The sequence below is a fragment of the Hemitrygon akajei genome, chromosome 8 (genome assembly GCF_048418815.1).
Source record: "Hemitrygon akajei chromosome 8, sHemAka1.3, whole genome shotgun sequence".
Taxonomy (NCBI): Eukaryota; Metazoa; Chordata; class Chondrichthyes; order Myliobatiformes; family Dasyatidae; genus Hemitrygon; species Hemitrygon akajei.
This window is the reverse complement of record NC_133131.1, coordinates 3,929,082-3,939,507: the sequence shown is the minus strand read 5'-3', so window position 1 is coordinate 3,939,507 and position 10,426 is coordinate 3,929,082. Positions and strand designations below refer to the sequence as shown.

The following is a 10,426-nucleotide window of genomic DNA, read 5'->3' as shown; positions in this document are numbered from 1 at the left end:
TTTCTTTGTTCCACGGGAGCTGAATCACAGGAACTGGGCCTCAAGAGCAGTTTCCCCAGGAACAAGCCACACTTCCTGCAAGGAAGTAGGCCGCTGATCCCTGGATCAGAGCCCTTCTGAAGGACACTGCACAGTCCTGTTCAGGCCAGTGGGACGGGGAGACACGGCGCTGGCTCGGGCAGGCCAGGAATCTCATGCCCGGGTACCCTGAGGGCAGCCATGGGCACTCTACTCCTCCTGGTCACCGTCTGCCCATTGCTGTGGGCTTCAGTTCTTCAGCCTCTTGATCCCAATGGAGCCAACGTGTGTCGCTCAGGAAGGTAGGTCCTTCAGCTGAATGTGTTGTGTGGCCTGGTCTCTCTCTCTCTCTCTCTCTCTCTCTCTCTCTCTCCTCTCTCTCTCTCTCTCTCTCTCTCTCTCTCTCTCTCTCTCCTCTCTCTCTCTCTCTCCTCTCTCTCTCTCTCTCTCTCTCTCTCTTTCTCTCTCTCTCTCTCTCTCTCTGTCTTTCTCTCTCTCTCTCTCTCTCTCCTCTGTCCTCGCTCTCCTCTCTCTCTTTCTCAGTCTCTGTCTGTCTCTCTCAGTCTCTCTTGCTGTCTCTCTGTTTCAGTCTCTTTGTCTCTCTCACTTACTCACGGTCTCTGTTTGTCTCTCCCTCTTTCAGTCTCTCTCGTTCACTCTGTTTCTCTTGCTTGTTCAGTGTCTCTAGGTCTGTCTGCCTGTCTCTCTCTGACTCTCTGCCTCTCTTCCTCGCTCGCTGTCTGTATCTCTCTGTCTCTCCATCTCTGTCTGTCTGTCTCTCTCTCTACTTTTATCTTTCTCCTTTTCTGTCTATCACTCTCATTCTTTCTTGTTCTCACTCTCTCTCTCTCTCTCTCTCTCTCTCTGCCATCCCCTCTCCCACTGCTGCCTCTGCTTGTTAGTGCTCTCTCCCCAGCACTGCAGGAGGCACGACGAGCCCCTTCACCAGATGTGTCACCCCTCCCCGGACACCCCACCCCTGTTGATCCTTTTGGTAACCACTTCAAAAACTCAATGAGGCGTGATTTTCGATGCATAAAGCTGTGCGGACTATCCCAAACAACTCTGCCTGGTTTGTTTGGTTCCAGAGGATGTGAGATAATCACACGGTGAACGTAAAGGTCAGCAGAAATCTAATTCACAGCAGCTGGGGGGGCGGGGGGGGGTTAACTCAAATGGCAGAGTGCTTGCTTAGCATGCGAGAGGTTGCAGGATCCATTCCCGCGTCCTCCAAGTGTTTGATCAGCACAGTAGCATAGCGGTTAGTGTAAACACTATTACTTCAATTCCCGCCACCGTCTCGAAGGACGTTCTCCCTGTGACCGCGTGGGTTTCCTCCGGGTGCTCCAGTTTCCTCCCACAGTCCAAAGGCGTAAGGGTTAGCAGGTTAATCGGTCACATGGGTGTAACTTATTGATCTTATCGAATGGCGGGGCAGGCTCGATGGGCCGGATGGCCTACTCCTGCTCCTATTCCTTATGTACTGTACCATATCTCTAAATAAATCTGGAATATTGTGTACAGTTCTGGTCACCGAATTATAGGAAAGATGTCAACAAAATAGAGAGAGTACAGAGAAGATTTACTAGAATGTTACCTGGGTTTCAGCACCTAAGTTACAGGAAAAGGTTGAACAAGATAGTTCTTTATTCTTTGGAGCGTAGAAGGTTGAGGGGGGACTTGATAAAGGTATTTAAAATTATGAGGGGGATAGATAGAGTTGACGTGGATAGGCTTTTTCCATTGAGAGTAGGGGAGATTCAAACAAGAGGACATGTTGTGAGTTAGGGGGCAAAAGTTTAGGGGTAACATGAGGTTGAACTTCTTTACCCAGAGAGTGGTAGCTGTGTGGAACGAGCTTCCAGTAGAAGTGGTAGAGGCAGGTTTGGTATTGTCATTTAAAGTAAAATTGGATAGGTATATGGACAGGAAAGGAATGGAGGGTTATGGGCTGAGTGCAGGTCGGTAGGACTAGGTGAGAGTAAGCATTTGGCACGGACTAGAAGGGCCGAGATGGCCTGTTTCCGTGCTGTAATTGTTATCTGGTTATATGGAAAGAGACCCAGGCTTACTGCTGAGTTACCCAATCAGAATCGGGTTTAATATCACTGGCTTACGTTGTGAAATTTGTTGTTTTCCAGCAGCAAATGTGATACATGTAATTATTGTGTATATAAAAATTAAATCAGCAGTAGAAATGAGGGCTAGCCATTCCACGTGCTGCAGAGGCCAGAACTAGGAAGATTATACTGTTTAACACGTGGCTGAGGAGTTGGTGTAGGAGGGAGCACGTCAGATTTTTGGATCATTGGGCTCAGTTCCAGGGAAGGTGGGACCCGTACTGAAGGGACAATTTGCACCTGAACTGGAGGGGGCTAATATCCCGGTGGGAAGGTTTGTTGACGCTGCACGGTGGGGCTTAAACTAGAGTTGCCGGGGGATGGGAACCAGAGCACCAGAACAGAGAGTGGAGAGGCTGAGGAGACCGATGTTGTTAAAACCTCAGAAAAGTCAGGGGTCGAAAGGTCGAGCATGGTGGGTTTAATATCCTGAGTGGTGTATCATTCCACGCAAGCAGTATCGTAGGAAAGGCTGATGAGCTCAGGACACGGATCAATGACCGTTAGCCATTAGTGAGACGGTTGCAGGAGGGACTGGACTGGCAGCTCAGTATTCCGGGATTCCGTTGTTTTAGATGTGGCAGAGTGGGAGGAATTAAAGGAGGAGGGATGGCATTCCTGGTCAGGGAAAATGGCACAGCATTGCTCCGTCAGGACAGACCAGAGAACTTGTCTAGAGAGGATTATGGGTGGAGCTGAGAAACAGGAAAGGGATGAGGATGTTAATGGGATTATATTACAAACCCCATTTCCAGAGAAGTTGGGATATTTTCCAAAGTGCAATAAAAACAAAAATCTGTGATATGTTAATTCACGTGAACCTTTATTTAACTGACAAAAGTACAAAGAAAAGATTTTCAATAGTTTTACTGACCAACTTAATTGTATTTTGTAAATATACACAAATTTAGAATTTGATGGCTGCAACACACTCAACAAAAGTTGGGACAGAGTTAAAATAAGATTGAAAAGTGCACAGAATATTCAAGTAACACCGGTTTGGAAGACTCCACATTAAGCAGGCTAATTGGTAGCAAGTGAGGTATCATGACTGGGTATAAAAGTAGCGTCCATCAAAGGCTCAGTCTTTGCAAGCAAGGATGGATCGTGGCTCACCCCTTTCTGCCAAAATTCATGAGAGAATTGTTAGTCAGTTCAAAAGGAACATTTCCCAATGCAAGATTGCAGAGAATTTAGGTCTTTTAACATCTACAGTACATAATATTGTGAAAAGATTCAGAGAATTCAGAGACATCTCAGTGCGTAAAGGGCAAGGTCGGAAACCACTGTTGGATGCGCGTGATCTTCGAGCCCTCAGGCGGCACTGCCTAAGAACCGTCATGCTACTGTGACAATTATAGCCACCTGGGCTCGGGAGTACTTCGGAAAACCATTGTCACTTAACACAGTCCGTCGCTGCATCCAGAAATGCAACTTGAAACTGTATTACGCAAGGAGGAAGCCATACACCATATATGTCAAACTCAAGGCCCACGGGCCAAATCCGGCCCGCGGTGGAATTATCTTTGGCCCGCGAGATAATATCTAATTACTATTAAAGCTGGTCCCAGTAATCGAAGCGCCTATGGCGTATGATATGGCTAATGCTGAGTTTATTCAGGTACCAGGTTTTCAGGGTTTTTAGTGTTTATTCGGCAGTCTTGCTCGGCAGTCTTCTTCATAAGAAACGGAATTTGTAAAGTGAAACACTTTGTAGTTATAGCAGAGACTGAGACACATGAGAGCAGGCTGAAAAAATGGAGGCAACGAAAGCTGCATTCGCACGCGTCCGACTGATCCGGCCCGCATGAAGCTGCATTTTGCTCAATCCGGCCCGTGACCTAAAATGAGTTTGACACCCCTGCCATACACCAACTCTATGCAGAAACGCCGGCGAGTTCTCTGGGCCCGAGCTCATCTCAGATGGACCAAAAGACTGTGGAACCATGTGCTGTGGTCAGATGAGTCCACATTTCAGCTAGTTTTCGGAAAAAACAGGCGTCGAGTTCTCCGTGCCAAAGATGAAAACGACCATCCTGATTGTTATCAGCGAAAGGTGCAAAAGCCAGCATCTGTGATGGTATGGGGGTGCATCAGTGCCCACGGCATGGGTGAGTTGCATGTATGTGAAGGTACCATTGACTCTGAGGCGTATATTAGGATTTTAGAGAGACACATGTTACCATCAGGGCGACGTCTCTTCCCGGGACGTCCATGCTTATTTCAGCAGGACAATGCCAGACCACATTCTGCACGGGCTACAACAGCGTGGCTTTGTGGACACAGAGTGCGTGTGCTTGACTGGCCTGCTGCCAGTCCAGATCTATCTCCTATTGAAAATGTATGGCGCATCATGAAGAGGAGAATCAGACAACAGAGACCACGGACTGTTGAGCAGCTGAAGTCTTATATCAAGCAAGAATGGACAAAATTTCCAATTGCAAATCTACTACAATTAGTATCCTCAGTCCCAAAATGATTAAAGTGTTATTAAAAGGAAAGGTGATGTAACACAATGGTAAACATGCCTCTGTCCCAACTTTTGTTGAGTGTGTTGCGGCCATCAAATTCTAAATTAGTGTATATTTACAAAATACAATTAAGTTGGTCAGTAAAACTATTGAAAATCTTTTCTTTGTACTTTTGTCAGTTAAATAAAGGTTCATGTGAATTAACATATCACAGATTTTTGTTTTTATTGCATTTTGGAAAATATCCCAACTTTTCTGGAAGTGGGGTTTGTACAATATATTCTATTAATGGGGTTTAGAGGGATGAATTTGTAGAGAGATCGCAGACCGCTGCAAGAAACAAGATTGTTACAGTAGGTGATTTTAACTTTCCACATATTGACTGGGAATCCATACTGTAAAAGGACTAGATGAGATAGTTTGTCAAATCCGTTCAGGAAAGCTTCCTTAATCAGTATGAAGGAGTTCCAGTGAGAGAGAGCATGCAATACTGGATCTGCTGTTAGAGAATGAGAGAGGGCAGGTGTCAGAAGTTTGTGTAGGGAAACTTTACCCATCTGCTGATCACAATGCCATTAGTTTCAAAGTAAATATGGCAGAAAGTAGGTCTGGTCCACAGGTTGAGGTTCTAAATTGGAGAAAGGCCAATTTTGACGGCATTAGAAATGATCTGGCCGTGTGGATTGGAACAGGCTGTTTTCCGGCAAAGGTGAGATCTTCAAAAGTGAAATTTTGAGAGTACAAAGCTAGTTTGTGCCTGTCAGAATAAAAGGTAAAGATAACCAGTGAAGGGAACCTCAGTTTTCAGGAGATATTGAAGCTCTGGTTAAGAAAAAAGGAGGTGCATAGCAGGTATGTTCAGGCAGGAACAAATGGGGTGCTTATGGAGTATAAGAAATGCAAGAGAACACTTCAGAAAGAAAAACCAGGAAGATAAAATAAGGCATGAGGATGTCCCAACAGACAAGGTGAAGGAGAATCCTGAGGGGTTCTACAGATGGGTTAAGAGCGAAAGGATTGCAAGTAACTGGAAGATGAGAATGATAATCCATGGGTGAAGCCAAAGGAGATGGAGGAGATCTTGAACGGATTTTTGGCAACTGTATCTACCCAGGAGTCAGACTCTGAGTCTATGGAAATGAGGCAAAGCTGCAGGGAGGTCACAGACCCTGTACCGGTTACAGAGGAGGAGGTGTTCGATGCCGTCAGGCAAATTAGGGTGGACAAACCCACAGGGCATTGAAGCTGACGGGAGGTAAGTGTTGAAATTGCAAGGGCCCTATGTGAATATGCAAAGATATTAAAATAATCCTTAGTGAAGGTGAGGTGCCAGAGGATTGGACGATAGCTAATGTTGTTCCGCTGTTTAAGGAAGGCTCTAAAAATAAGTCAGGAAATTATAGGCTGGAGAGTCTGACATCAGTAGTGAGAAAGTTATTGGAAGGTATTCTGAGGGACTGGATTCTTTGATTATTTAGATAGACATGGACTGACTAAGGATAGTCACCGTGCTTTCATGCGTGGTAAGTCATGTCTTGCCGAGTTTTCAAAGCAAGTTACCAGGAAAGCTGATGAAGGCAAGGCAGTGGATATTGCTTACATGGACTTTAGACTACAAGACCATAAGACATAGGAGCAGAATTAAGCCATTTGGCCAATTGAGTCTGCTCTACCATTCAATCATGGCTGATCCCTTTTTCCCCTCCTACGACCCACACCCTAGCCTTTTGCCTGTAACCTTTGATGACCTGTCCAATCAAGAACCAGCTCTGTCTTAAATACACCCAATGATCTCACCTCCACAGCTGCCTGTGGTAACAAATTCCTCAAATTCACAACTCGCTGGTGAAAGAAATTTCTCTGCATCCCTGTTTTAAATGTATGCCCCTCTAACCTGAGGCTGTACCCTCTTGTCCTAGACTCCCCCACCACGGGAAACATCCTTTCCACATCTACTCTGTCTAGGTCTTTCAACATTCAAAAGATTTCAATGAGATTCCCCTCATCTTTCTGAATTCCAGTGAGTACAGACACAGAACCATCAAATGTTCCTTGTCTGATTACCTTTACATTCCTGGAATCATTCTTGTGAACCTCCTCTGGACCCTCTCCAATGCCAGCACATCTTTTCTTCGATGAGTAGCCCAAAACTGCTCACAATACGCAAGGAGAGGCCTCACCAGCACCTTATAAAGCTTCAGCATCACAACCCTGCTCCTATATTCCAGACCTCCTGAATGAATGCTAACATTGTATTTGTCTTCCTCACCACCGACTCAACCTGCAAGTTAACCTTTACAGTGTTCTGTAAAAGGAATTCCAAGTCACTTTGCATTTCAGAATTTGAGATTTTCTTCCTCTTTAGAAAATAGTCTGCACATTTATTTCTACTACCAAAGTGCATGACCATGTATTTTCCAGCATTGTATATCATTTGCCACTACCTTGCATATTTACATAATCTGTCCAAGTCCTTCTGCAGCCTTCCTGTTTTCTTAACACTACCTGCCCCTCCACCAATCTTTCTATCATCTGAAAACTTGGCAACAAAGCCATCTATTCCATCATCTAAATCATTTATATTCAGCATAAAAAGAAGCGGTCCCGACACCAACCCCTGTGGAACACCACTAGTCACTAGCAGCCAACCAGAAAAGAATCCTTTTATTCCCACCTGCTGCCTCCTACAAATCAGCCAATGCTTTCACCATGCCAGTAACTTTGTTGAGCTCTTAACTTAGTAAGCAGCCTCATGTACGGCACCCTGACAAAGGCCGCCTGAAAGTCCAAATATACAACACCCACTACAAACCCCTTTATCTATCCTACTTGCAATCTTCTCAAAGAATTCTAACAGGTTCATCAGGCAAGACATTCCCTTAAGGAAACCATGCTGACTTTGTCCTATCCTGTCCCGCGTCACCAAGTACCTCATCCTTAACAATTGACTCCATTATCTTCCCAGCCACTGAAGACAGACTAACTGGTCTACAATTTCCTTTCTGCTGCCTTTCTCCTTTCTTAATGGAGTGACATTTGCATATCCCTCCGATACAACGTGTAACCTTGGACATTCCCAACTACAACCATCTTTCAGCCATAGTTCAGAAATGGCCACAACGTCATACCTGAGAAACAGTAGAAAATCTGCAGATGCTGGAAATCCAGAGCAACTCACGCAAAATGCTGGAGGAACTCAGCAGGCCAGGCAGCGTCGATGGAAAAGAGTACAGTCGACGTTTCAGGCCAAGACCCTTCAGTAGGACTCAGGAATCACACCTGACAATCTGTAATAGTGCACCAAGATCATCCACCTTATTTCTTATACTTTGTATAACACTTTGAGTGCTGCATTTGCTATTCTTTTTGATTCTGCATCCCTAATGCACTGGTACTCACCCTGCTGGCTGCAATTATGCCCTATCATCTGCCTGCTCTTCCTGACAGTCTGTCTGTATGCTATCTTTATTTTTTTTACCATCCGTTCTATCCCGAGTCCCTTCACCCCGATTCCCACCCCCCCTGCCAAATTAGTTAAGCTCCCTGATAGCTCTAACAAACCTGTCTGCAAGAATATTGGTTCCCCTTGTGTTCAGGTGCAACTTTTCACTATTGTACGGGTCATACCTCCCCCAGGAGAGAGCCCAACGGTGCAAGAAGCCTGAAGCCCTAACCCCTGCACCAGCTTCTCAGCCCTGCATTAATCTGCCAACCTATCCTGTTTCTACCCTCACGGGTGCGAGGCACAGGCAGCAATCCAGAAATTACTACCCGGGAGGTCCTGCTTCTCAGCTCTCTGCCTATCTCTCTAAAATCTCTTTTCAGGACCTCATTGCTTTTCCTTCCCGTGTCATTGGTACCAATATGTACCAAGACAGCTGGCTGCTCCCCGTCCTTCTCCACGATGTTGTGGACGGGATCTGCAATGCCCCTGACCCTGGAACCTGGGAGGCAACAAACCATCCATGTGTCCCATTCATGTCCACAGAACCTCCTGCCTGTTCCTCTGACGATCGAGTCCCCTATCACTACCGCTCCCTCTCTCCCTCCAACCCAGACCCATGCTCAGTATCAGTAACCTGGTCTCCGTAGCATTCCTCTGGGAGGTCATCCCCCACAACCAAAGCGGTACACTTATCATTGAGCGAATGGCCACAGGGGTGCTCTGCGCTAACTGCCTATTCACATTTCCATTCCTCCTGACAGTCACCCAGCTACTGACCTCCTACAATTTTTGGGTGACTGCTTCCCTGAAACTCCGATCGATGATCTCCTCGCTCTCCCGTACAAGCCGAAGGTCATCCGGCTGCTGCTCCAGATCCCTCACACGGTCTTCAAGGAGCTGCAGCCGGATGCACTTCATGCAGATGTAGTTCCCCGGGAGAGTCTGGGTCTCCCAGGACTCCAACATCTGGCACGAAGAACACACAACAGCCACTTACTACACCAGGTACATTAAGAGGGAAAAAAGGAACCTTAGCAGAAGTTTATCCAGAGCCAATGGCTCTTTCGAGCTGACCCAAGCCTGGCAGTCCCACTCTCACCAGTGGCCTGTTCCCAACAATGGCAGCCCCGATTGTCTCTTCTGTCCTTTTAAACGAGTGTTGCTGACCTGACAGAAATCCGTCACTGTGGCCTGTTCCTGCCGCCGGAATGAGCCCGAACACCCGCAAGGCATTTAACAAGTAATTTGACAAGATCCTGCGTGGGAGGTTGGTCAGGAAGGTTCAGTTGCTTGGCATTCAGGGAGAGGTAGTAAATTGGATTGGACTTTGGCTTTGTGGGCGAAGCCAGAGAGTGGTAGGAGATGGAGGCCTGTGACTAGCGGTGTCCCAGGGGATTGGTGCCGGGTCCTTTGCTGTTTGCCATCTTTATCAGTGATCTGGATGATATTGTGGTTAACCGGATCAGCAAATTTGCGGATGACACCAAGATTGGGGGTATAGTGGACAGCAAGTAAGGCTATCAAAGCTGGCAGGGTATCTGGACCAGCTGACAAACAGGCAGATAGAATTTAATGCAGACAAGTTCGGTAGGATCATCCAGGGTGGGTCTTACACAGTGAACGGTAGGGCACCGAGGAGTGAGGTAGGACAAAGGGATCTGGTAATTCATTGAAAGTGGTGTCACAGGTAGATAGGGTCATAAAGAGAGGCTCTGGCACATTGGCCTTCATAGATCAAAGTATAGTACAGGAGATGGAATGTTATGTTGTGTAGACATTGGAGTATTGTGTGCATGTTTGGTCACCTACCTACAGGAAAGGTGTAAATAAGGTTGAAAGATTATAGAGAAAATTTAGAAGGATGTTGCTGGAGGACAAGAGTTATAGGGAAAGATTGAACAGATTAAAACTTTATTCTTTGGAATATAGAAGATTAAGAGGAAATTTGATAGAGGTCTACAAAATTATGAGGGGTATAGATAGAGTAAATGCAAGCAGACTTTTTCTTCTGAGGTTGGGTGGGACTACAACCAGTGGTCATGGGTTAAGGGTGAAAGGTGAAAAGTTTAAGCTTTTCAATCCACTGTAAGTCATCCCTACGATCACCAAGATCCTTTTCCATTGTGAATACTGAAACAAAGAACTTATTAAGAACCTCTGCTATCTTCTCCAGTTCTATACACTCTTTTCCACTGTCACACTTGATTGGTTTAAGGGCAATATTGAAAAGGGAAAATTCTTCACTTAGAGGAAAGAGCTGCCAGCACAAGTGATCAAAGGGCTGAAATGGCTGCCACAAGAGGCCACAGGTTTAAGGTGCTGGGGAGTAGGTACAGAGGAGATGTCGGGGGTAAGTTTTTTACTCAGAGAGT

At 46.0% G+C, this 10,426-nt stretch overlaps 1 protein-coding gene across 1 annotated transcript in view; it reads left to right on the top strand.

Moving 5' to 3' along the window:
• The first annotated feature begins 71 nt into the window (after window positions 1–71).
• Window positions 72–10,426, top strand: part of scarf1 (scavenger receptor class F, member 1) — a 35,383-nt gene continuing 25,028 nt past the window's right edge. The window contains exon 1 of the mRNA XM_073053076.1: window positions 72–320. Coding sequence (XP_072909177.1) covers window positions 220–320 — 101 coding nt within the window. The 5' untranslated portion in view covers window positions 72–219. The remainder of the gene's footprint in view (window positions 321–10,426) is intronic.